Source organism: Sorex araneus, chromosome 2 (genome assembly GCF_027595985.1).
Source record: "Sorex araneus isolate mSorAra2 chromosome 2, mSorAra2.pri, whole genome shotgun sequence".
NCBI lineage: Eukaryota > Metazoa > Chordata > Mammalia > Eulipotyphla > Soricidae > Sorex > Sorex araneus.
This window is the reverse complement of record NC_073303.1, coordinates 312317362-312345220: the sequence shown is the minus strand read 5'-3', so window position 1 is coordinate 312345220 and position 27859 is coordinate 312317362. Positions and strand designations below refer to the sequence as shown.

Below are 27859 nucleotides of genomic sequence, written 5' to 3'. Positions count from 1 at the left end.
CCAGAGCACCACCAGGAGTAATTCCTGAATGCAGAGCCAGGAGTAACCCCTGTGCATTGCTAGGTGTGACCCAAAAAGAAAAAAAAAACCTTTCCATTTTACTACATTGGTATTGAAGATGGGTGGTTTATGTGAAGTGGAGAGGAGAGAGAGGGTCACTTTCTCCCAATCCGCCTCTGCCACCCTAGGACCATCTGGGAAGGCTAGGACAGATAACATCTGTGAGGAACCCTGCACAGCGTAGGCCAGGCCCCACCACTTCTGCCAGATGACCATCGAGCACACCTGATGTCTGCTCGGTCTTCTCTGCCTGTGAGTTAATCCTCACCAACTGATTTCTCAGGGAGCCATCGACTCAGGTTGGAGCAGGAAACTGTTCTTTGCAGGAAAGGATAGCCAGTCCTAAGCCTTACCCAGGGTTTCAGGTCTTTGTCCTATCTCACAGAAAGGAATTTCGGGAGATGATGAGCAGTGAAATAAAAACAAATTTTATTTGGAGGTTTTGAGGAAGTGAAAGAAGGGAGAGAAAAGTCAGAGTAACACACTAATGAGAGAACTCGGGCTTCTCCAAAGACGGAGGGAGCCCCTACGCACATCCCAGCATTAGACATGAAAGTACATACCTTAAGAGGGGAGATGCAGGCCACACATTGCTCAGTCACATGGGCACAAGCAGCACACGCTCCATTAGCATGTGCAAGTTCTTCCTTTATTCAGGATGGTTTTCATAGGGTTTTTCCCAAGCCACCCCCACCATGAAGGGTTTCTCCCTAGGTGAGAGTCCATTGCTAGGGTGACTGCCAAGGGGCACAGAGTAGGGATGGTCTTCTCTGAAATTCCTTTTCTCGCCCTTGGTTCCCACTGGAGCTTCTCTTGGGATATAGGTCCAGCTCTCTCTGGTCTGGGCTAATTCCAGGTAATGGTCTTATCAGGTTTTAGTTGCTGTAGTCACAGGTGGGTCCTGACAGTTTTATGACTAGGTGGTGTACTGTTCCCCAGGAATTTCATTGCCATGGGAAGCCCTTCCCTAACCTACCTGCCTACATCAATATCTATCTAATTATATATAAAATCATGACTGTAAAATTATTTATAGCATTAATATTTATATGTAAATAATAATCTATACTAAACTAGTAAATTTTTATTATTAATTTTACTATATACTTTCTTTTGATAATATAACAATTTCAGTATAGTGTTAATGCTTCCAATATTCAATTCCATGAATTAAGTGCAAAATCTCCAAATGCTTCAATTTTGTGAGAATGTGAAGTTATTCAGGATTATAATAACAGAATTCTAAATGAATGTATAATAAGTATATTAAGTTCAGTTCAACCATATCCACTAGAAAATGTGGCCTTCAGATCCTGCCCACGAAGAAACTGAATACGACAAACAGAAGAAAATTATATTTTAATTTTTTTAGAGATATACTTCAATTGTAAAATAATTTCACTTGCTACCTCATGTTAATTCCTGTTATAAATGAGGCACAGCTAATTACCACACATTCATTTCTCCAAGATTCATTGAACTCTCTACATGACGAATACAATATAGGGATATTATTGGCTAGATGAGATAAATTTGTTCAATTTTTTGTAGTACTTACTACCCTATAATAATCATGCAAAAACAATGATCATTAGGAAACTACCTTCTCTATCTTACATCATTAGATGCTACTAAATTTTTCTAACGGTCATTTTTTGTGTAACCCAATCTATCAAAGGTAAAACTTTACTCAATTATGTTCTAGGTTTATTCAGTGTTTGTTTTAAATAGTTACTATATTTTTATTCATATATAGAGAGAAATGTTATTCAGCTTTGCATTTCTGACTATAATCTTGAACTGCTTTTGAGGTACTTTGATTTCTATTCTATTAGATTTCATTGAAATAACATTAAAATGTTGCCCTTAAGAAATATATGGTATTTGGGGGATAGGACAAAGGGACTATTTTTTTATTTTTGTTACTTTTCCCTTGAGAAATAAATGCTACAGCAATTAGATGCTGAATTGATTGATTTTTTATCCCCAACAAAAAATCTATTTAGAAGAGGAGAAGATAGTTATCCCGATGTGATATCACTGAACAGATTGAAATGCCACATGATTTGTGTAGTCATATATTTCTAAATTGTAAAATAGGTTGCTATATCATCTTTAAACTATTAATTATGGTAAATAGCTCAACTAACATGCAAAATCCATGTGTAGCATATAAAGTACGTTAGAGAAATAACTAGCACAAAAAATCATATATTAATTTTTAGCTTACTTTAAAAAAATATTAGTATTTCTCTTTTGCTAAACAAGTAGATTTATTATTCCCAAGTGGAATATTTTGTTGTTACTTGTTTTGTTTTGGGACCAGTGTATGCATAGGTGTTAGTTACTCCAGGATCAGTGCTCAGTGGACATTAATGATGGTGCTTGCAGGACTTTATGTGAAGAATCTAACCCAGTGACTCTGCATGCAAATCGTGTGATCCAGTTCATTGAACAATCTCTCTGGAGTTCTAAATAAAATTTTAAAACTTGATTCATTGTACACTTTTGCTTTTCCATTATACTTATATTACTTAAGTATAAGATTTTTCTAAAATCAAGTATCTTAGTATTTGGAATTCAGAAGTGCCAGATCATACTGTCTTTACTCTCTGACATTCATAGTCTTAAAATTTTCATTCATGATTAGAAAGCTAGAAACTACAGGGTATAAAATGAGTCCTGAGAAACATCATGTTGGATGAAAGGGATAGGACAGTAGTAAGACACTTGTCTTACAGGCATCTACGCTGGCTGCTAGCACCACATGTGGTCCCCTGAGCCTCATCTGGAGTGCTGCCTGAGCAGAGCCAGGAGCAGGCCCTGGACCGGGCCCAAAGCACCCTGTGCACCCCCGCCACCCCAAGAAGCATCATGTTATTTTGGAATTATTTTCTTTCGAAGGAATTTCAACTTTGCATTTGTAAAATAAAACTGTTATACAAACCATTTGACTTTTCTTGGTTTGTTTTTGTTTTTGTTTTTGTTTTTTTGGAGAGGGGAAAACACATCCTGTATGCTCAGGGCTGCTTACTCCTCCCGTTTCTGCATTTATGACTTTTCCTGGCAGTGTTCAGGGGACCACTCAGGATGCTGGGGATCAAACCCCGCTCAGACACATGCAAGGCAAGCTCCTTATCCATTGTACTATCTCTCCCACCTGCATGGTTTTTTTATTTTTTAACAGCCGTGCTGGAACTTTTTATTTTTAAAATCAGTAGGTGAAATGTAAAATCTGCACATCGTTTAGTTTTTCTTTTAAAATATGCTATTAGTGAAAGTATAGTGATTAGTGGCAGGTGCTTTGCATTTTGAAAGATTTGCATTTAGGAAGATTAAATGAAATGCTATACATGAAAGGATTTTTTTAGTGCTTGGGACAAAGTAAGCATTCAATTGTTATATGGGAGATAATGAATGTTTATGTTAACACCTGCCTACATTAACTAGGATGAGACTATAAATGAATACTAGTTGATTTTTTTTAACTGTTTGGTATAGGAAGGAAATATAAAGAATGAATACTAGGAGATTATTTACATTTTTTTAACTTTGAAAAAAGCTCAGAAAAATCAATTTTATTTTACTTCAACTTATGTGTTTTGTCCTAGGCTAGATACTATGATGGTTATATTAATTAGGACTTGACTGATTTGGATAAAGGATAAAGCACTTGCCCTGCATCCCGCCAACCGGGTTTAAACACATAAAGTTCCTGAGCTCTGCCAGGAAAGATTCCTGAGCATGTAGCACTGTAGCACTGTTGTCCTGTTGTTCATCGATTTGCTTGAGTGGGCACCAGTAACGTTTCCATTGTGAGACCTGTTACTGTTTTTTGGCATATCAAATATGCCACGGGGAGCTTGCCAGGCTCTGCTGTGCGGGCGAGAGACTCTTGATACCTTGCCAGGCTCTCCGAGAGGGACGGAGGAATCAAACCCGGGTTGGCTGTGTGCAAGGCAAATGCCTTACCCGCTGTGCTCCAGTCTCCAGTCCTCAGGCAGAAATAGCTAAGCACTGAGCACAGCACCTGGGGGTGACTGAAAAGAAAAAAAAAAACCTCCTTGACTAATGACTAATGTACAGTTAAAGTAGTGGCAAGCTTTCAGAAAACCGATTTAGCCTCTTCAACATTAGTGTTGAATGTTTGGTATTATTATTTTCCAGTTACCAAACAGAGGCTCAAAAATTATGGAACTTGCCCAAGTTCATTTCTTTTAATAAATCATTCTCACTTAAAATGACGGCCTCAGATGTGTGAAACAAATCAAGCTGCTTTTAAGAATTGAGAAACCCCTACAGATATCTGCCTTCATTTTCTTATTTTAGGTGAATCAGTACTTACATGAAACACCTGGATCCATATTCTTGTTATGCTAATAGGTGTAAAACTTTGATTCAATTATTTCATGTTTTTGCCCCTCAGTTTCTTCTGTTGATTGAGAGTGATAACAACCGTTCAAAGAATGTAGTGACTTTAAATTAGTCTGTAATTTTAATACTCTTGGTAATTTTAATACTCTTAGAACAGAACTTGTTATATATAGTTAATCCAAAAAAGTTAATATATAGTTGCTCCCGGAAAAGAGTGATGCAGAATCTTATATGGCAGAGTCTGGCAAGCTACCCGTGCGGATTCGATATGCCAAAAACAGTAACAAGTATGGGCCTCATTCCCTTGACCCTGAACACAACAGGGACAAATGGAGACATTACTGGTGCCCGCGCGAGCAAATTGATGAACAACAGGACGACAGTGCTACAGTGCTACAGTGCATCACTGTAGCACTGTCGTCCCATTGCTCATCAATTTGCTCTAGCGGACACCAGTAACATCTCCATTGTGAGACTTGTAATTGTTTTTGGCATATGGAGTATGCCACTGGTAGCTTGCCAGGCTCTTGCCCTGTGGGCAGGATACTCCCGGTAGCATGCTGAGCTCTCCGAGAGCAATGGAGGAGTGGAACCCGGGTCAGCTGCGTGCAAGGCAAATGCCCTACCTGCTGTGCTATCGCTCCAGTCCAAATACAGTGATAAAATATATACACAAACATCTGAGTCAAGCCACCAAAAATATTGGTCATATTTCCTATTGACTCACTTTTTATAGAGCATACAAGAAAACAATTCTGCTTTTTGTTTTGTTTTGTTTTGTTTTGTTTTGTTTTGTGGCCATGCTATTCTGTGTTCAGAATTTACTCACCGGTCTTCACTCAAGGATCAATCCTGGCTCGGCTTGGCTGACCTTGTGTACTATTGGGAATGGAACATGGGTCAGTAGTACACAAGGCAAGCATCCTACCCATTGTACTTTTGCTTCAGTTCAGGGAACAGTTCTACTGTTATAGACAATATCTGCTTTATTTAAGCAGAAAACAAAATGAACATTGCTAAACCTAAATTAGAGCATGTTTGATATACATTTTTTCAATCTGTTGGTCATATTTTCCATGAACAAGAGAACTAGAACCTGCTAAACTCTTAGCCCCTGACTTAACTCATTTTGATATCTGAATCATGTTTGTGCAATCATTTCATAACCCTTTAAAATAAAGCACCAGAAATCAGGAACACTATAATATTTAAAGACTGGCAAGCTTAGCAGGTGTGTGTGTGTGTGTGTGTGAGTGTGTGTGTATTTGCTGTCAGGGATAGACTTCAAGGCTTTATGCATGCAGGGTATGCATATTTCCCACACTATATTTAGTGCTTATGTACTTACTATTTATTGAGTCACTGTGAGATAAAATTACAAAGCTTTCATGATTGTCTTTTAGTCATAAAATGATCGAACACCCATCCCTCCACCATTTATATTTTCTACTACCAATGTCCCCAGTATTCCTTTCCCCACCCCTACCCCACCCCACCTCCTGCTTCTATGGCCAACAATTTTCTTCTTACTCTCTACTTTGGGGCATTATGGTTTGCAATACAGATACTGAGAAGCCATCATGTTTGGTCCTTTATCTACTGTCAGCACACATCTCCCATCCTGAGCAATCCCTCCAGCCATCATTGACTTAGTGATCCCTTCTCTTTCCCAGCTGCCTTTTCCCCCAGCATGTGAGGCTGGTTTGCAAGCCCTGGAGGAATCCTCCTCGTCAATATCTCTAATATCCTTGCGTGTTAGTCTCTCATTATGTTACTTTATATTCCACAAATGAGTGCAGTCATTCTGTATGTGTGTCCCCCTCTTTCTGACTTATTTCACTAAGCACAATTCTTTCCATGTCCATCACTAATAAGTAAATTTCATGACTTCATCTTTCCTAACTGCTGCATAGTATTCCATTGTGTAGATGTACCAAAGATTCTTTAACTAGTTGTTTGTTCTTGGGCACTAGGGTGTTTCCAGATTCTGGCTATTGTGAATAGTGCTGTAATGAAACTACAGGTGCAGATGTCATTTCTAGTGTGTTTTTTTGCACCCTCGGGATATATATTCCGGAAGTGGTATTGTGGGGTCATATGGAAGCTCAATTTCTAGTTAGCAATTTTAAGGACACAGCTATATTTAGAAATTTACTGTTAATGATCTTTGGCATCTTAGGAAATGTGCAAACTTTTAGTTGCTACCAAGTGTTTTCAGTCTTAAAAATTAATGTGAGGGGACTGGAATGATAGCACAGTGAGTAGTGCATTTGCCTTGCACGCAGCTGACTCGGGTTCAAATCCCAGCATCCCATATGGTCCCCTGAGCACCTCCAGGGGTGATTCCTGAGTGAATGAGCCAGGAGTAACCCCTGTGCATTGCTGGGTGTGACCCAAAAAGCAAAAAAAAAATTAATGTGAAAGTACTTATTTTTAAATCAGAAAAAATAATGTTTGTTTATGCAATTATGTTTGGTCCATATTGCTTACTAGAAAGTCAGGTGATCTAATTTAATAGAAAGTGGTTCCATTTTAGGAGCAATCTGGATTTCAGTAAAATTTGGGTATTTTTAAAATTAATGTTATGTTTGTGACTACTGTTCTTATTTTTGTTTTTAGATAATATTTTATTCTTACCAAAGTTATGAGCATTTATGTGTTGTAATTTACAACACATAAAATCCATTGAGTATAAAAATAGGGTCTGGATGACAGCTCAAGTGATATAATGCATGCCTAGCGTGTCTGAGCCTCTACGTTCTAGGCTTGATACAACCAGGACCCCCAGAACACTGCTAGATATAGCCCTGGTGGCCTCCGATCATGACTGGGTGTGGCCCTTAAGCTCCACAGGCCTTGACAGTGATAGGCTAAGCTAAGCTCTGCCAGTTATGGCCTCAGATCCCCCTAGCACATCAGGTGCTACTTCTCCAGCCTTACTAGGGTAGATCTCAACCATAAACTTGACCTTTTAACTTCATTACTGTCTTTTTTTTGTTGGTGGGTGGTTACTCCTGGCTGTGCTTAGAGCTTACTCCTGGCTCTGTGCTCAGTGATCAGCTGACCAGTTATCCACAGACCATATGGAATGCTGTGGCTCGAACCTGGTTCAGCCAAATGCAAGGCAAGCTCCCTACCTGCTGTACTACTATCCAGTCCTTGATAATGATTCCTGGTAACAAAACATTTACTGTACCACAGTTTTGTGTCCGTATTATAAGTTGTTTCTAATTACAAATATAACAATAACAATTTTGTTACTGTCTGTGATGTCTCCTTTTTGTATGAGCACAAGCAAACACTACTCTCAATAGTCATTAAAATTTTTTCCATGTATAACGCTAACTTTCTAAATCAACATATCTAACATTTTATTCTTGTTCCAAGTAACAAGCTGTTGTAACTAAAGGCATGTTCCCCTCTGTGTTATTCAGGTTCACTGTGGAGCAAGAAATTGATTTAAAAGATGTTTTGAAGACTCTTGGAATAACTGAAGTTTTTATCAAAAATGCAAATTTGACAGCCTTGTCTGGTAGGAAATAATATTTTCTTTCCATTTTACTTTTTGAGTCACACAGTGATACTTGGGGTTTACTCCCAGTGCTATTTATAGTGCTGGGGAAATATGAGGTGATGAGAATTGAAACTTGATTATCATATATGCGATGCATGTGATCTAATAGAGCCCTTTGAAGCACCTCCCTGAATCCATAAATAATGCTAAAAATTTGTTTTTTATTGCAAACAATTACCGAAACTATAACACACCAAAAAATGAGTTTGCTAGAAGGTGGAGTGGATGGTGGAAGAGAACCCTGGACATGGTGTAGGGATGCTGGCATGCTGGGACTGGTGGCGGTTTCAGAACTGGAACACTTTATGCATAAAACTTTATTAACAGCTATTTAAATCACAGTGTCTTAAAAAAGTGATAGTGTTTCTAGCAAGCAATAAAAAGCTTCGGATTCAATCCCTGCCCTAGTCCTCAGAGCTAAACTATGTTTCTATAAAAATTCTTAGAATGATTTTATTACATCATTCTTGATTACATCATTCTAAAGTTACATGTCATTTGACATATAAAAGATATATTAAAATTCTTAATTTAAGAAATAAGCAAACATTTTAAAAATTTTTTTGTTCCATGTCTTACTTTGGACTGGAGGGATAGCACAGCGGGTAGGGCTTTTGCCTTGCACACAGCCGATCTGGGTTTAATTTCTCTGTCCCTCTCAGAGAGCCCAGCAAGCTACCGAGAATATCTCGCCCTCACACAGAGCCTGGCAAGCTCCCTGTGGCGTATTCAATATGCCAAAAAGAGTAACAAGTCTCACAATGGAGACATCACTGGTGTCTGCTCGAGCAAATCGATGAACAACGGGACAACAGTACTACCATGCTACAGTCTTACCTTTGATAATAGAGTATATTTTCTTGAAACTCTCTTAAACATCTTCTATTTTTTTCCATGCAATCTGACACAATGCCTTCAAGGTAATCAATAAATGTGTTGATTGAACATCTCAATATGTCCAGTTACAATAAATCATAGAGAAAAGAAAGAAGAGAAGATAAATGAGGGCCTTCCATGAGAACTAGACATTTTAAAAAGAATGCCCAATATATTGAAGTGAGAATTCTTCAGTAAATAGCAGGTGCCAAAATGTATCTATCATATGATTATTGAAAATTTTATATTAAATATTCCAAGAAATAGAATCCAATCTAATTATTATATGAAAATATTCTATTTGTAGGATAAAATTATAATGCAGTAAGGAGTATTAAAGTATCTGTAACATGCAGAATCCTACTGGAAATATTTTAAGACATGACCCTAAGAAATATATCATTAATAAGTTGCCCATGAACTTAAAGCTAATTTATGTAATGGTTATTTTTTTTCCTTTTTAAAAAATTTTATTTATTTATTTATTTATTTTTTATTGAATCACCATGAGATACAGTTATAAACTTTCATGATTAAGTTTCAGTCTTACAGTGATTGAACACCCATCCATGCACCAATGCATGTTTTCCACTACCAATGTTCCTAGTATCCCTCCCACCATTCCCACCCCATCCTACTCCCTGCCTCTGTGTCCAGTATATTCCTTCTTACTCTCTCCCCATTTGGGGGCTTTATAATTTGCAAAACAGATACAAAGAGGCCATCATGTTTGATGCTTTATCTACTTTCAGCACACATCTCCCATGCCATCTCTCCAACCATCATTTACTTAGTGTTCTCTTCTCCATTCCAGTTCTCCCAGCATGTGAGGCAGGCTTCCATATATATATGGAAGTATAGAGTATAGAGTGATCTGCCTGGCCCTTATCTCCACTGTCCTTAGGTGTTAGTCTCATACTATGTTACTCTATATGTAATGGTTATTTTCAATCACTTCTATAAAACAGGGAAAATAAAACAATGTTTTCTGATGAAATAAAAACATATTTTAGGCTGTTAATAATATGCACATAAAAGAAAAAGGTATATATATATATATAAAGAAGAAAGAAATGTAATGCATAAGACCTTTTATGTGCAGTTTATTGAAAATGTTTTTTATCTAAAAATTGCTAAGAAGATAGAGGGTCCCTTAATAATGGACATGTTACAAGAAAGTATTTTGTTTTCCTCTCCTGAAGTAGTCAGCATCCTAGAGAGGATCAAGCTGACCAATAATAACTTCTGAAACCACTGTGTGAGGACTTGTGACTTGAATGCATTGATATTGATGTCTCCACACCACAGAATTGTTTCTCCACACACAGAGAAGAGAAACAATGTGGACCGAGTGGGTTCTTGACTTTTGAGACTCATGGAGTCTATGATCAACAGGCCTTACCTTATTAGACTTAGGATTGGTTAAGTTCTTGAGCAATAGTCAGCTTCTAACAACGAAATAACATTCTGTATTTTGTTGTACAATTTTGACCTCTGACTTGGAAAAAATACAGTCTCAGAAAATAACAGAGTTTTTCTAAATATAAACTATACAAGTGTTCCTGTATATAGAAAATTAATGAATTTTTCCCCAGGAGAGGTTTTCATGCCAGGTATCTAAACTTCCAGGACTCTGAATTTTTTTACAGTGGGATTGTCAAGAAGCCAGGACTGGTGGAGATTCCATACGAATGGGTACCTTTGTACTTGAGAAATGCATTTTAACCTTCTTAAGTGTTTGAAACAGATTTGGCACCTTCAGATTGGCACCTTTGACCTCCATTCAGTGGCACCCCTAAAGTATAAAGTAAGGTCCTAAGAATTTCCTATTCTGATTTTTCCCTGTATTGCCCTCTTTATTTCAAAGACTCTAAAGTGTTTTGTTCTGTTCTTTACTGGGAGCATTTTTGCCCTTCCTATAAGCTATTTTCTTTCCTGGAATATTTTTGTTTGCCTGGATTATATTCTATAAAAATTAATTTTTTATTATAAAACATTTTGTCACCCATAAATTATTTATTAATAACTAGGTCTCAGGGATACAGTGTTTCAGCACTGATCCTTTCAACAGTGTCCACTCCCCTCCTACAGTGCATCCTTCAGTTCCTTTTCCGCTTCCACCCACCGTCTGCTTCTGTGAGAGGCATTTTTTTCTCCTTTTCCCAGGGGACTATTCCAGCCTTGGGGGTATTGTCAGGAGGGCAGATTTCCCACACTTAAGATTTCTTCTTTAGTAGTTGATAGACTATGTCTTACCAACCGGACAAATTCCAGCTGGTTAATTGCATTCTTCTTTTCTACTAACACTTTATTTTCAGTTTGATTAGGGATTCCTCAGTCACATACACACATCCAGGCAGTTCTTTGAAATACATAGCCCTGAGTAGCTTTGCAGTGGCAAATAAAGTGTTGTGACTGGTGTAGCTTGACAATTTGGGGAAGGTTTATAAAATAAAGTTAATTAATAAAGTTAATTGCTTTATTACAATTGTAGAAAGGCATGCATGCACATTCTTAATGCGGATGATTTTTAGATTTGATATAATACAGGGATCTTTCAAGTTCATTCATTCTGTATGTGAAATCTCTAAAGAAAACATCAACCAGAATTAAATTATTCTTAGGGTCTTCTTAGGCACCTGGTAGATATCCAATAGAGCATTAAATGAGGGAGGAAAGGAGAGATGGTTTCTTGGGGCACACTCATATGTTACATTTTGGGAACAACATGGATGAAACTGGAAGTCATAATGTTAAATGAAGTAAACCAGAAGAAGGATAAACACAGGATAATGTTGCTTATATGTGGTAATTAGAATAACTGAATGAGGGAATACCATGTTTTAAAATGGGGGTTCCCAGAACATGGCCCTATAGGGAGAAGAAGGAAAGAGAGAGTGGGCGAGGGTGGGAGCAATAGGGACCAGGCCAGGGGATGATGGTACAAAGTTTGTGCTAAGGAATGATAGAGCCAAATATCCAAACCACAAAGTCGACAAAACTGAAATCCAGCGACCCAGACTTTAACAACCAAACTACCAAGAGGGAAGGCTGTATGGGACAGGTATTGGGAACTTGGAAGGTAACCTGAGAACATTGGTGGAGGCAAGTTGACTCTGGTGGTGAGAGTGGTACTGCAATATTGTGTATCTGGAACTCAACAATGAAGAACATTGTAAATCATGGTGCTTTAGTAAAATTTAAAATATATATTTATAAAGAATACAGGAGTGATTGTCCTCAAACACCACCCAATTCAGATCTTCAGGATAATTTGATGAAATTGTTAATGAAAGTCTCTTACAGTAGAAATTCTTTGATTCCTAAGTTCATGCCAACCACCCAAGATATATTTTATCTTTACATTTTCTCTCTCTTTCTTTCTCTCTCTCTCTCTCTCACATACACACACATTCACTCACACACTGATTTATGATCTCATTCATTTAAAAGCTCTCTATTCACAACTGTGAAACTTGTCTTTCTGTTTCCTTTTTAGCACTTCTTATTTGGATACTGTATGTTTCACATGTTTAGTTTTTTACCTTTCCAAATTATGTGAAAATATTAATGATTAAAGTATAAGTCACAACAACACAAAATTTATTATCATGCATTTGGTTGTTATGTTCTACTTTAATGGGAATCTGTGATATTGAAGATATATAACATTAGTTATCATCCATTCTATGTCTACTCCTTTCATCAACCAACTTTTCCAAGGTGGCAGGTAGAATGAGCAAGGTCCTCCAAGAGAGTGGTTCTCAATCAAGACCATTTTTGACACCTAGGTTCATTTGGTAATTGCTGGAAACAGTTTTGATTGTTAGATTTTAGAAGTGGGACTGGCACTTACTGGGGGAGAGGGCACAAGGAAGAGGTCTACAGCCTTGTCATTTAGAGAGCACGTAACAATGCCAAAGAGTTACATAGACAAAAGTGTCATATTTGATGAGTAGAGAACTCTGTATTAGAGAAAGCATCGTGATAGCAGAGATGGTGGAGGTGCGGAGAAATATAAAGGCAGAATATGATCATTTTGGGGCAAAACACAGGAGAATATAGATGTGAATATAGACTTTTAAATGCATAGAACCTCTTGAACAACAGTTTAGAAAATAATAGGAGTAGTTGGTTGTAAAATGTGAGAGGTTTTTAGATGATAGCAATTTTACTTCATATACCTGTGTATTGTTCAGCATTTTACCAATGTATGTTACTTCCTCAATTAAAATTCTGACTTAATAACTAGGGAAAACATTAAAAATCATATATTACTAGAAATTGAAAGCACCAAGTAAACCATTCAGTATTATTATGACATTTTTATCTTCTTTTTTTTTTTTTTTTTGCTTTTTGGGTCACACCCAGCGATGCTCAGGGGTTACTCCTGGCTCTGTACTCAGAAATCACCCCTGGCGGTGCTCGGGGGACCATATGGGATGCTGGGAATCGAACCCGGGTCGGCCGCATGCAAGGCAAATGCCCTACCCTCTGTGCTATCGCTCCAGCCCCCATTTCTATCTTTTTAAGTAATGAACATTTCATTTTTCTTCAAAAATAGCAAATGTGATTTAGCAGAGATCACAGAAATAAAACCACCTAAACATACATAAGCACTTTCACTTTCTCTTGTGTCTGAAAAAAGCAAGATTGAGTCTTTTGCTAACACATCCTGAATGAGCTCTTTCATTTTCAAGTCCATGATATTCACCTTCATTTCAGACTCTCATTATTGCAGCCCCAGACTCTTTCAGTAACCTCCTAAGTTGTTTCTAATCCATCTCCCATCTAATCTGTTTTATCTAACCTGGCCAAGATTAATCATCTAACAGTTGGCTCTCAGATCATCCAGTTTCTGTTAGTTTCCCCCAGTGTGCAGTGTAATGTCCTCCCGCTGCTCACCAGGACATCAAAACCTCAGCTCCCTCAGATCCTCACTCTGGCGGCTTCTTTATACACACTGTGCTCCAACCAATCTGGCAGCCCCTCTGTGCCTCCTGTCTACCTACCCCTTCCTTTATGAAATCTCTCCTTCTCAAACACCCTTTTTATTTTGTTAGTTTGGTTTGGAGCCATACCCAGCAAAGCTCAGGGATTACTCCTGGCTCTGCACTCGAGAATCATTCCTGTTGGTGCTCAGGGAACCATTATGGGATGCTGAGAATGAACCAGCTGGACACATACGAGCCAGTTACCCTGCTTGCTGGACAATTGCTTTGTTCGCTCAAACTGCCTCAGTTCAGATATCCCCAACTCAACCTTAATGACACCAACCAGTCGGTACTAATCCTTCTTAAATTCTAAATAGTCTATACTTCTTTATGTCACATGTAGTCTCATTGTCTTATTTATGTATAATTTCTTCCTTACCAGCCCTTAAATTTCCCTTCCCACTGGTTAATTCTTATGTCTATTTCGCAAGCACCTAGCACTGTGCTTTCTGCTTAGTACTCATTGCATGATCTAAGGTGAAATGCTCCATATTTATTGGGTCTGTTTTTTCATCTAAATTTGATGTCTATTGCTTTTGATGCTAAATTCTATTAACATAAAACACAGTAAGGATTTGAATATAAAGTAACAGAGTGGGAGACTAACACCCAAGAGTAGTAGAGATAAGGACCAGAAGGTCTGCCCCACAGCTTGGAAACTGGCCACACATTCTGGGGGAAAAGGCAGTTGAGATAGAGAAGGGAACAATGCGTGCCGAAAGTAGACCATAGACCAAACATGAAGGCCACTCAATACCTCTATTGCAAACTACAACACCCAAAAGGAGAGAGAACAAAAGGGAATGCCCTGCTGCAGAAGCAGGGTAGGGTGGTGGGGTGAGGGTGGTGGGAGGGGTATTGGGAACATTGGTGGAGGAGAATAGGCACTGGTGGAGGGATAGGTATATGATCATTGTATGACTGAAATGCAAACATGAAAGTTCATAAGTTTGTAACTGTAAGAAAAAACACAGTAAGGATTCATATGATAAGCATCTAGAGAGTAATGATGATTGTTTTCTTCTCAGGCTCAATTTAAAATATTCACCTAGTTGCAGCAAGGATCCTGTTATAGAGTAGGGTTATTTTGATAATGGAAATGATTGATTGTCAACATTTGGATTAATATATAATCCTCTTGGAAGGTGTAAGGGGAAGGAGAATGAGAACACTAAATCCTTCAGCATCAAGCACACTCTTTAATAAAGAAGCCAATAAAATAGAGGAATTAGGAAGGAATACAGCAAATGCTGCTTTTAGGTCAGACTTGAGTGCAGCTCTGGTGCTCACACCCTGCCTTTGCTTGTGCTTTTTCTCTTGGAACTTGGAAACCAGAGGATGGTATTTTTCTTCCTTTTCCCTAATTTCAATTCTCCTCCTACTCTCTCAGTTAACACATACCATATTCTTGCCCCTTGCTGTTTTCTCATTCACCCTTTGCAGCGCTTCTATTATTATTATTATTAATATTATTATTGTCTATAAATAATATAATAATATAATTGATTTATTATTATTATTATTATGTAGCTTCTAAAATCAGAGCAGCTATGCCCCCAGACAAAGCAGCCTAGATACTCTAGCCATCAAGGTCCAATTCTTAACATCCGATTTCATCCTCCTCCATCAGGCTGCTTTGTGAGTAAACTCCTATGTTCTGAGCGCCCTACTCTGTTCCTTTTGTTCTTTAAAAATGTTTTTTGGTGGTGGGAGTGCTGTCATACCCAGTGGTGCTCAGTGCTTACTTCTGGCTCTGTTCTTTTTACTGTTTTGTTTTGGAGCTATACCCCATTGTGCTCAGGGATTTCTTCTGCTTCCACACGCAGGCATCACTCCTGGTGAGGTTCAGGGAATCATAGAACCATGGTGGGCACTGAACCCAATGCAAGACTATTGCTCCAGCCCCACTCTGGCTTTGTTCTTAAGAATCACTCTTGGCAGTGCTGAGAGAACCTTACAGGGTGTTGAGGACCAACACTGGGCCAGCCATGTGCTATGCAAGAACCTTACTAACCTTACTTGCCCATCTGTATCTGCCTTAGTCTTTGCTTTTACAATTCTATTTCATCTTCAAGAGCCAATCTAAATATTTTGGCCTCTGAGAAGCTTCCCCCAACATCTCTCCATTTCTTTTTCTCATTCTAATTATGTCACCTCTCCTGACAGCCCTTACCCTATTCTCTGTTACCACTTTTACCTTTTCCTAAGAAAATGTGTTCAAATTCATGTTTCTGACCTCACAGGTCTCCTGATAAGGGACTGTATTCTAGATTCTTCTCTGTCCTGAGTCTCACACAATGTGGGCAGCAGAACAGACAGGGTGGGTGGGCTGGTGCATGCTGTAAAGGGTTGGGAGTAGGCTCCACTCTGCTGTAGATTTGGGCATGCAGGTGCCTCTTGGACGTGTACCTGTCGTCACTCCCCCAAGGTACAGAAAGAAGGTCCTCCTTGGGCTTTCTTAAGAGCACATGTCTTCCATAGTCATCAGCAACCCAATCATCTTATCTTACTTTATTATCTTATTTTCTTAGTTACATTTACTGCACTCTGAAGCTGAGCTCTTTTGCTTATTTCCTTTCCTATTATTTGATGTCTGCAGTTCCCTTCTTATGAAGGACCTGTTTAGATCACTGGATTATAACCAGTGCACCAACATGTGCAGTGCATAGGAGTACTTAGTTCAAGATTGAATAAACAATGATGAATGAATGAATGGTTATTGCTTCAATAATAACATCTGTTCAGGTAAACAAACACTTCCTATCTTAAATGAACTAAGGTTTTATAAATCTTTCTAAATTTCCTGGGCTGTGCTGAAGCTAAAAGTATTTCAGCAACAAAAGCACAAAGATTGTGATTAGTATTTTAGGGTTCTGTTATGGAACTGTCTTCATTTTGTTATTTTAAGCTTGCCTTTGGTGACGCAGAAATCTATTTAAATTGGCTGTGTTTGGGAACAGTGTCCAAAGAAAGGAATGGCATCCGAGTGTCGGATGGGCACCACATCAACATTCTACTAATTATAGATACTTAGTGTTTGGTGCTCCACACAAAAGTCTCATGGGAACAGGGTCCTGAATATACATTGCTCAGTATCCAAATTAATGCCTTCTATTTTTCCCTACCTTGTTCAGAAGAGCTTGAATTATTGCCCAGCTCTTTATCTAGAGAACCTAGTATTTTTCTGACCCTCTTCCCATCACATCCCTCGTCCAAAGCCTGACTCCAGACTGCCTAGAGGAAGATGGGACTAGTCACTTGGCAAGAGGGAAAGACCGCTTGGTTCTAGTGTTGGGAATTTTGTGTTGCTTTATAGCTCCATCTTTAATTTATGTTTTCTTATTTAGCGAGCAATTAACTTTTCTCTACTTCTTCCATGTAAATCATCAATGGAATCTTAATTATCTCATGTTCTTAGTCATTAAATAACAGTGCCTACTGGGTGTCTAGCAATATGAAAATTATTGTGGATGAGAAATGAAAAGGAGAGGCCAGCTCCAAACTCTTAGAGTAAGAGTATGGCCTAGCAGAAAAGGCAACACATAATTACAAAAGGCCAGGCAGTATTGATGAATGAGTTGCAGAAAGCTGTGCACTTGCCAGTATGCCTGCATGACCTAAACTAAGGTTTGGTGACTGCAGACACTCTTGCTTAAACAACTTTCAGCTAATATTTTATTTTAATGTAACTACTTGAACGTTTTCTGCCCAAGGAAAAATGTTTCATTTTCTTACCCCCCTGCCCCCAGAATAAATGAGAGAATGAGAGGATATTTTTTTCTTATTCTTTTTGCTTTCTGGACTATGCCCAGTAGTGCTGAGGTATTACTCAAGGCTCTCTGCCTTAGAGTTCACTCCTGACAGGCTCAGGGGACTTTATGGGATGCCAAGGACTGAATCTTGATCACTGTAAGCAAAGCAAGCACCTTCTCAGCTGCAGTATTGCTTGGGCCCCAGTGAGGGGATTTGTTTATTATAAATTACATTTTCTGAGGTCTCCTTTATATTAGATGTAAAGTTCTTTCTAGGACAAAGTCTCATCCAGCAAGGTAATCCGCCTAAGGGTGGAAACACCATCTAAGGGTATACTTTTCATTTCCTTAGTCCAATAACCACTTAAACATTCATCCTAATTCTACTTCTTAATAATTATTAGTCATTTTACATGCACACAGTAAGAGATACAGTAAGCTTATAGAGTGGCTCTCCTGGTGACATCTGGCTATAGGTCTCAGACTACAGTCTTCAGGCCAAATTAGTCCTTCCTAACCCCAGCAGGAACCTTATCCAGTTGTTTCTCTTTGAATCATGACAGAACTTGTCCATGGCCGTGTTCTTAACTTATTGTTACATCTTATAGGGCTTGACCTGTCCTGTTTTGATGCCAGGATAGTTTGCAGCTTGCCTTGAGTCCATCCAATCCCTTTGTCAAGACCCTGCTTTGGGGGTCCTAGGAACTAAGGGCAACTGAGGCTTAAGTTGAGTAAATATGACAAAAACCTAGGAGTAATATTATTCGGAGTCAATTAACTCCCAAGTTATAAAAGCATAGCATTAACTGTCTACCTGTGTCTATACAAGGACATTACTCTAAACTAAACTATGCAAAGGACATAAGGGAAAGAGAAAAGCAGTATTTCACTTACAAATGCAAAGTCCAGAGTCCTTAGAAGTATCTGACCTTACAAGTTACAGGGTCTGATTTGGGGATATAGGTGATTAGCAGGTAGGGGGAAACAACACAAAGGAGAAGTTAAACACAGAGGAATGGGAATGCCTCAGGAGCACTGTTATGGGTGTAAAACAATAAACATAAGCTTTCTGAGGCAAGGGAGAAAGGAAGGCAAAAGAATGAACCAATGTTATCCTACAGTTTGCAATACAGATACTAAATACCATCAAGCTTGGTCCTTTATCTACTTTCAGCAAACATCTCCCATTCCAACTATTATTGACTTAGTGATCCCTCTTCTATTCCAGCTGCCTTCTTCCCCAGCTCATCAGACAGGTTCCAATTTTGGAACTATCTTCCTGGCCCTTGTGTCTACTCTGATGGGAGTTACCATAAACATAAGCTCCCTGTGGCAAGACAATCCAATGTTTGTCCTTAGGTTTCAGTCTCATATTATGTTATTTTATATTCCACAGATGAGTACAGTCATTCTATGTCTGTCCCTCTAGTTCTAACTCATTTCACTTAGCATGATACTCTCCATGTCTGTAGGATAACATTGGTTTGTCCTTTCTGCCTTGCCACAGGGATCTTATGTTTATTGAGGTGCTCCCATCCCAGTGCTCCCATTCCTCTGTGTTTATCTGTAAACTTTTTCTTTGTGCTCTGCTTCCCCAACAGGTCAGTCACCTTTATGTCGTAATCATACTCTGTTAACTTGTAAATATTGCTTTTCTCTTCTCTTTAAGTCCTTTGCATAATTGATTCAAAGCAATGTCCTTTTTGTACAGACACAGGAAGATGGTTAATTCTATGCTTTTGTAACTTGGGAGTTAATTGGCTCCAAATAGTATTCACTCCTGGGCATCTGTTCTCTCGACGTAAGCCTTAGTTGTCCTTACTTCCTAGCACCCCAAAAGCAGGGCCCCAGCGAGGGACTGGATGGACCCAGGGCAAGGTATGAGCTACCTGGCATCGAAATGGGCCAGGCCAAAGAGCCATAATACCTAGCTATAAGTTAAGAGCATGGTCATTGACAAATTCTCTCATGATCAAAAAGTAACTAGATTAGGATCCATCCTGCTAGGGTTAGGAAAGATTAATCTGGCCTGAGCACTGTAGTCTGAGATCTATAACAAAATGTCCTCAAGAGAGCCACCCTATAAGCTTAATGTATCTCTGTATCCATACAAAATAATTAATATTAAGAAGTAGAATTAGGATGTTAATTAAGATGTTAATTAAGTTATTGGACTAAGGAAAAGAGAAAAACCCCTAAGTGGTATTTTGCCCTTGAGCCTGATTGGTGATCAGGAAGGGCTTTGATATGTTCATTGTGCTACCTGACCTGAGTGTGTGTTTGCTACCACCAAGGTTGGAAGTTGGTGAGACAAGAGAGAGACCAAGGTGGTAGTGGGAGTGCGGAGAGATGAGTGAGGGAGACAGGAGACGGGAATGAGGGGCTTAGTGAGATTGGAGCAGGTGCATGGGGAGAATGGAATAAACAGCAACTGACACCGACCAGCCTGGCCCTCATTTCCTCCTTTGTCTGCTCATGGCATCAGCTGTCCAGGTGGGAAAGTGGCCTGAGACCACTGAATGCAGGCGGTGAGAGAGACCCGAGAGGTTTTCCTCATCACCGATGATTATACATGTCCATCCACTTATAAGCAAATTTCATGACTTCATCTTTCCTAAAAGCTGCATAATATTCCATTGTGCAGATGTACCAAAGTTTCTTTAACTAGTTATCTGTTCTAGGACACTCATGTGTTTCCAGATTCTGGCTATTGTGAACAGTGCTGCAATGAACCTACAGGTGCAGATGTCATTTCTACTGTGCTTTTTTGCACCCTTGGGATATATTCCCAGAAGTGGTATTGCTGGGGCATATGGAAACTCAATTTCTAGTTTTTTGAGGAATTCCCATATTGTTTTCCAGAAGGGCTGGACCAGTCAGCATTCCCACCAATGATAAAAGAGAGTCCCTTTCTCCCCACATCCACGCCAACACCGGTTGTTCTTGTTCTTTGGATGTGTGCCAGATTCTGTAGTGTGAGATGATATCTCATTGTTCTTTTGATTTGCATCTCCCTGATGATTAGTGATATAGAGCATTTTTTCATGTGCCTTTTGGCTATTTGTATTTCTTTTTTTGAGAAAGTTTCTGTTCATTTCTTCTCCCCATTTTTTGATGGGGTTGAAGGTTATTTTCTTGTACAGTTCTACTAATTTCTTGTATATCCTGGATATTAGCCCTTTATCTGATAGGTATTGGGTAATAATTTTTCTCATTCAGTGGGCTTTATCTGTGTTTGGTCACTGTTTCTTTTGAAGTGCAGAAGTTTCTTTAGTTTAATGTAATCATCAGGAGTTACTCTTATCACAGCTCAGGGGACCATTTGTGGTGCCAGGGATTGAACATCCTACCTGTTGAATCTTTCTGCTTTTTCCCCCAACAGTATGATTTTTGTATTTTAAAAAATTAACTGTATTTTAGATATGTTCTTTTCCAGTTTTAATATTATTTATTTTCTCGACATCTTTTTCTATTTCATGATTCTGTTTTATTATTTTTTATAAAACTAGCTTTTGGGGAAGAACCCTCAATATTCTTGTTTTGTTGATCTGTAATCAACTGTTTCCCAGTATTTCTCTCACTATTTTATGTAGGTAAATGAGAGTGTGTGCAATGAGAGAAGGCTAGAAGGAAAGCTTTGGGCAGAGGCTGCATGTAGGAGTTGAAGAGAGGATATTTCCATACCCAGAGCAATTGGAAAATTAGGTTCTTGGGCTTCTTGTGGCAGTTTTCACAGTGTAAGTTGAATTGACTGAAATATCATTCGGTCTTTGTGATCTCTCCATGGAATTTTTAAGAGGGCTGAGATAGCAAGGTGAACACTCATTAGAAGGTGAACACTGTTAGAAACTAGGATTTTTTTAAAAAAAAATACTGTTGTTTAATGGTTTGTTTGTTTTTGGTGTTTGAGGCCACACCTGGCTCTGCTCTGACCTCTGAGGGAATTACTCTTCCAGGCTCAGTGAACACTGAGGGATCAGGGGACCAAACCCAGGCCAGGTTCAAGGCAAGCACCTTACTTGCTGTACTGTCTCTTCGGCTCCTATACACAAATGTTTAAAGTAAAAATGTTATTACTTTCAATTTTCTCTTCATAAAATACATTCTAAAAATAAGTGTCATAATATGAAAAATTATTTCATAATACAGTGTGCTTATGTATATTAGCTGAGGAGGTAATATCTTCATTAAAAATATATTCAGAATGGCTCTATTAGTTTTCTTAAAGCTATTCAGAATCTAAAGATGCTCTGTGACAGATGTACCAAAAATATTGGTAAAAATAATTTTCTGTGTATGTAAGAGAATTATTTGTTTTTGAAAATCCTAAAATAAAAACATGTGCTGTGTAGTGGGATTTTGTTACTTACAAAGTCTTATTAATCATTCTCAAAAAAAAAAAATCAATTGTGTTTTGTGGAATGATGCTTGGCATTGACAGCAGAGTTATTTATCTTAAATTTGACTCAGACTTACAGTTGAAGAAAAGAAGGGTAAAATTTTGGAAATTCTGTGTCTTGTTCACTATATTTTCTTATCTGGGGTGTTTATTTGCTTATTCCATCACATGGATACTTTGGAATCGCAAAACTGAAAGTTATTGTATAGTTTGCCAGACCTTCCACAACAAAGCACCATGGATGGAGTGGCTTAATAATAGGTGTTTTCTCACAGTTCTGTGGATTAAAAGTACAAGACCAAGGCATCTCGGCGCTGGTTTTTATCTTGTTTTGTTTCCTGAACTTACCTCCTTGACTTATAGAGATCTGTCTCTTCCCTGTGTCTTCACATATTGTATTATAATGGTTCACCAGAGAAGAATATAATAAAAGGTACATGTGTCTGTATGTGTATGATTGTGTGCACAGAATAAGAGAGAGGTTCCTTTTAAGTAACAGGCTTAGTGGATTTTGGAGACTTTGGAATATAAAATCTGCAGAGAACTGGCAAGCTGGAGACCCAGGGAGGAGTTTCAGTTGTCTCCAAAGTCACAGGTCAGAATTTCTTTTTGCTTAGAGGTCCGTTTTTCTCTATTCGGAACATCACCTGATTAGTTGAGACCCTGCATACCCTGAGAGTTACCTGCTATTCGAAGTTCATTTATTTAATGGTATTTTCATTCCAAAAAATCTTATCATGACCTTCATGCCTGTGTCCAAATTTTTTTTCATAAGGGTATCAACCGTGTTGAATTTTCAAGACCGACCCTGATAACCAATTTTTAATACTATTTCCAATAAGTTCACGTTGTGAAGTCGTAGGGATTGAGTTCAATATATGAATTTTGAGAAATTATAATCCAGTTTATAATAGCTATTAACTTAAAATAAGCATAAATAGAAAGAGTTCAAAACAAAACAAAAAGCCCCCCTAATGCTGAAAATGTTAATTCCCTTTACATTAGGATAAAGCATTTTTTTTTAATTTTTTTTTTTTTTTATTGAATCACCATGTGGAAAGTTACAAAGCTTTCAGGATTAAGTCTCAGTTATACAATGCTCGAAAATCCATCCCTTCACCTGTGCACATATTCCACCATCAAGAATCACAGTATACCTCCCCCTGACCCCCCACCCCCCAGCCCCCCACCCCGCCTGTGTAGCTGATAAATTTCACTTTACTTTCTCTTCACTTTGATTACATTCAATATTTCAACAAAAAACTCACTATTATTGTTTGGAGTTTCCCCCGCCCAAAGTCAGATCTGCTGAAAAGGAAGCATTTGATAATATGTTTTCCATTGCTGAGAATAAAGAGATAAGAGGTCAAGCGGCCACAATAACGGCCATGTGGTTTTGGATTTCTGTATTTTAGTATTTTAGTAACTAAGTCCAGAGAAATGTCTGCCAGAAGTTGCATCATTGCAAGCTCGTACCTCTCTGCTACTTTATAGTCCACGAGTGCAATCTTTCTATGTCTGTCTCTTTCTTTCTCACTCATTTCACTCAACATGATACTTTCCATGTTGATCCACTTATATGCAAATTTTATGACTTCATCTTTTCTGACAGCTGCATAGTATTCCATTGTATAGATGTACCAAAGTTCCTTTAATCACTCCAGTGTTTTCCAGATTATGGCTATTGTAAACAGTGCTACAATGAACATAGAAATGCAGATGTCATTTCTACTATACCTTTTTTCCTTCTGGGATATATTCCCAGGAGTGGTATTGCTGGGTAAAATGGAAGTTCAATTTCTAACTTTTTGAGAATTGTCTTTATTGTTTTTCAAAAGAGCTGAATCAGTCAGCATTCCCACCAACAGTGAAGGAGAGTCCCTTTCTTCCCACATCCACGCCAATGCCGGTTAAAGCATACTTTTTAATGCTTAGTAAATCATTTACTTGGCATGGAAAGTAACCTTAAAAATGTATTCACATTTTTGTAAATTAAAAATCTATTTTATTTATCTTTGCCAAGTATAATTACATTATCACTGTAATTAGCTCTTTGACATTTCTTATTCAGAATTATATCTGGATTCCTACCTTTATATTTTGTGTTTTTAAATTTTAAAGTAGGTTTTAAACATTTAATATGGTTCTATCTTGAATTATGAACTAATATTAAGTCATTGTTAAAATAGTGTCAAGTTTCCGGATTTTGTGGCACTAAATAGAGTGGGGAAATTTACAAAATAACATAAAAGGAAGACCACTTTGAAAACATCTTCAGTGGTTCTCTCAAATCATATATGTAATCTCACACGGTTATCTCTTATGTTTTGTCTCAATATCTTATGACAAGATATTCCTCAGATCAGAATAACTGATGTAAAATGTTCCCCCATCTCTAATACTGAGTGAGTGCTTCTCTTGTTTCTGTTTTGCAGATAGCAAAGAGATTTTCCTTTCCAAAGCAATTCACAAGTCTTTCATCGAGGTTAATGAAGAAGGCTCAGAAGCTGCTGCCACCTCAGGTGCTAAGCTGTTTTCTAAAATCTCACCTTTTCTAGATTTGTATTTTTAAGGTAATGAGGGGAAGTCAAGGGGTGTTAGTTGTTGTTTTCAGAAGCAAGATAAACACCTGACTGTTCTGGTTCTGCTCTAAGAAGTCAGGCTAATACTGAACCATTTCGAATTTTCTAAGCCATGAAGCATTCGGTCACTCACTCAGTGCCTGATGCATAGAAACCTCCTTCTGTTTTCTGTCTAATGAGAGGTGGATAATATTGGCAGCTCCATAGAATAGATTATCCTGCTATGAGGCTATTTAAATATTTTAAGTATTTTCCTTATCCATTTAAATATTTTTTCTACTTAATTACCTGTTAGTAATTAACTAAGTTAATTACTAACAGGTAATTAAGGCAGTTAGTTCTTAAGACAGTTTTAAATTTTGTTCATGAAAAGTTTAATTCTTTTTGAAAAAGCAAACAAGAGTATACAACTTTGCAAAGTACACATTAAAGAAATAATGTTAATAAAACAGTAATTTTAAATAATTATTGTTTTTTTTTTACAAAGTCATACGTCCAAAGCAACATGCTAAACAGCCTTGATCATTTTGTGAGGTCTGAACTCCCCAGTTAAGTGAGAATGATTTTTCTGTTGCTTTTCTTTTCCTACTTTTATATTTTTGGATTTTTCTCAGTATCAGAGTTAACAACTATCATAACAGTTTGATAAAATTAGTCTCCCCCCAGTCTCTTCCTCCAAATTTAAATGGTAACATAATTATGTCTGCACATGTTCTATCTAATTTTAAGGGATATCATCAAGTTAAAATTGTTTTTTTTTAGAAGGAAATAGAATATTCTCAGGGGTCAACAAGAAAGCTTGAAATCTTACATAATTTAATCTTGACCTTTTCCTGAGAATGAGTCACTCTAAGCAAGTATGAACTGTTTCCCAGCTGTAGGGAACGCCATCTCTTCTGTCACCGGTCTGTCTTTCCTTTAATCACTGCTATTCTTGCAACTAGTAAGAACCCTATAAACTTGCTGTGTAAAAATACCCATTTCATACAAAAGATATAGTGATTTAAAATTATTAAGAAATGGCCTTAAGTTTTTATTTTGGGTGTATTTTTAATTGTTTATTTTTTAAAAAATTCTTCCTTCCCTTAACTCAAAGGTTATTTTAGTAAAAAAAAAAGACAAATATTTTCTAAAATTAAGAATTTTGAATAGGCAAAATGAATTGTCATAGTATTTTGGTGAGGTAGAGAAAGGAAACTGTAGTGTGTGATGGCGTATTTGTTCAAATAACAAATAGAAATATTAACATATTTACAGTTTTTAACTCCTTAAGTCTTTAAAATCTAGTTTGCTGTAATTTTCTGCCTTTGCATTAAACATAGATGAGTTGGAGGAATTACTCATCAGTCCTTGCACTTCCTCAGGCATGTAATTACTCTCTCTCTCTGCATTGTAGGAATGATTGCAATCAGTAGGATGGCGGTACTGTACCCTCAAGTTATTGTCGACCATCCATTTTTTTTTCTTATCAGGATCAGGAAAACAGGTAAATCCATTAGGAGAACAGAATTTCATTATGTAGACCCAAGAGAAATAGGTTTTAAAAAGTAAGTGGTGCAGGAGATACAGTACAGCAGCTAAAGGTCTTGCCTTGTATGCTGCTGAACAGGGTTTGACCCCCGGCACCCCATATAGTGTCCTGAGCCCCAGTAGGCATAAGCCTGGAGCACTGCTGGGTGTGGTCCAAAATAAATAAATAAATAATAAATAAATGAATAAATAGTAAAAAATAGTGAGAACAAATTATCCACATTAGTCAGGTTATTCCTAATGTTCAAATGACTGTTCTGCAGGGGTAGGGGGCTCCTGATCAATGAGGCCAGATGGTTCAGTGATCCTTGAACCTAGTTATAAGTCAGGCTGCTCATCAGGCCAGGGATTGGTAGTGTGGCATGCAGTGCCGGGCTCCCAGCTGGTATGGAACCAGCTCTTGAAGCTCCCCAACTCTCTAGCCCTTCAAAATAATTTTTTAAATGAAAATACTATATATTTAACTTCTGGATTTTGGGGGTAGGGGGTGGTGGGACTTCACCCAAATGTATTTTAAGGCTTATTCCTTATTCTGTGCTCAGAATTTATTCCTAGGGGATAGAACGTAGGTTAGCGTCATGCAAATCAAGAGCCTTACTCCTGTGCTATCTCTCTGGGCCCCCATATTTTAACTTTTAAACACATTGTTAATTATAAGCCTATTTTTTTGCTCACTCCTTTTATTGTTCACTTCCAATCCAATACAGGTACAATTCTATTCATGGGGCGAGTCATGCATCCTGAGACAATGAACTCAAGTGGACATGATTTTGAGGAACTTTAAAACATTTCATTTACTAACAAGAAAGACAACTAAGCACATTATGTTTGCAACCAGTATTTATTTAAGACTTGTGTTTTACATTATATCTTTAGATCATATTTAAAGTAGCTCCAGATTTAAAAAATGTATGTAAATGACTAGCTAACTTGTCCTGGAATGTTAACAGTATTATTGAGGTGATAGTGGTCCTGTTATGTCATTGTGTTTGTTGTGCTGATATTTAAAATAAAAGTACATATTGAATACTTAAATATCCCTGTTTTTCATTTTAGAAGCTGTAAAATATACCTCTAGTGAAAGGAGGTTTCTAGATATCTTAAATGTTTCATAAGTATGCAGAATCAAAGCACCAAAATAAAAAGTATTGTGCACTTATACATAATAATAACAAATGAGATGAATACAGGTAAGTTGCAAAAGTTCTAATTGTCATTTATATAAGGCTGTTGTATAGCACCATAGAAAAGAAAAGAATGTTGGGCTGAAGAGATGTAGCAGGTAAGCCACACGCATCTGACTCAGTTTCAAACCCTGGTACTGCTTATTGCCCCTAACACTGCCAGGAGTGATCCCTAAGCACACTACACGCACTCAGGAGTAACCCTGCGCATCCCTGAGGGCACGGGTATGGAGTAAAAACAACATAAAAAAGTGAGAAAATATAAATAAATAATAATACAAGCTGAATGTATCATCCTCCTCATCATCAGACCATGAAAATCCATAGATTATAGCAGTTGCCTATTTACTGTGTCCTTAACATTCCACTTGGTGTTGTAAGTCTGATGTTGATTCCAGGTCTATTATATTTTTTCTGCTGCAAGTAAAATCCAAACTCAAGCAAACTCCCCCAAATCCCCAAATGAGACAGATGAGCAAATTAATAATAAAACTCAGCCCTTTGGCATGGTTAACTAGAAGAACAATGCAAATG

At 37.8% G+C, this 27859-nt stretch overlaps 1 protein-coding gene across 5 annotated transcripts in view; it reads left to right on the top strand.

Annotated features, from left to right (window-relative positions):
• The window catches only part of SERPINI1 (serpin family I member 1), a 99705-nt gene extending 72529 nt beyond the window's left edge, over window positions 1-27176 (top strand). For all 5 annotated transcript variants that reach the window (XM_055127128.1, XM_055127130.1, XM_055127127.1 and 2 more), the window contains 4 exons: window positions 7869-7966; window positions 24465-24551; window positions 26008-26097; window positions 26849-27176. In XM_055127128.1, coding sequence (XP_054983103.1) covers window positions 7869-7966; window positions 24465-24551; window positions 26008-26097; window positions 26849-26925 — 352 coding nt within the window. In that variant the 3' untranslated portion in view covers window positions 26926-27176. The remainder of the gene's footprint in view (window positions 1-7868; window positions 7967-24464; window positions 24552-26007; window positions 26098-26848) is intronic.
• The last annotated feature ends 683 nt before the right edge of the window (window positions 27177-27859 follow it).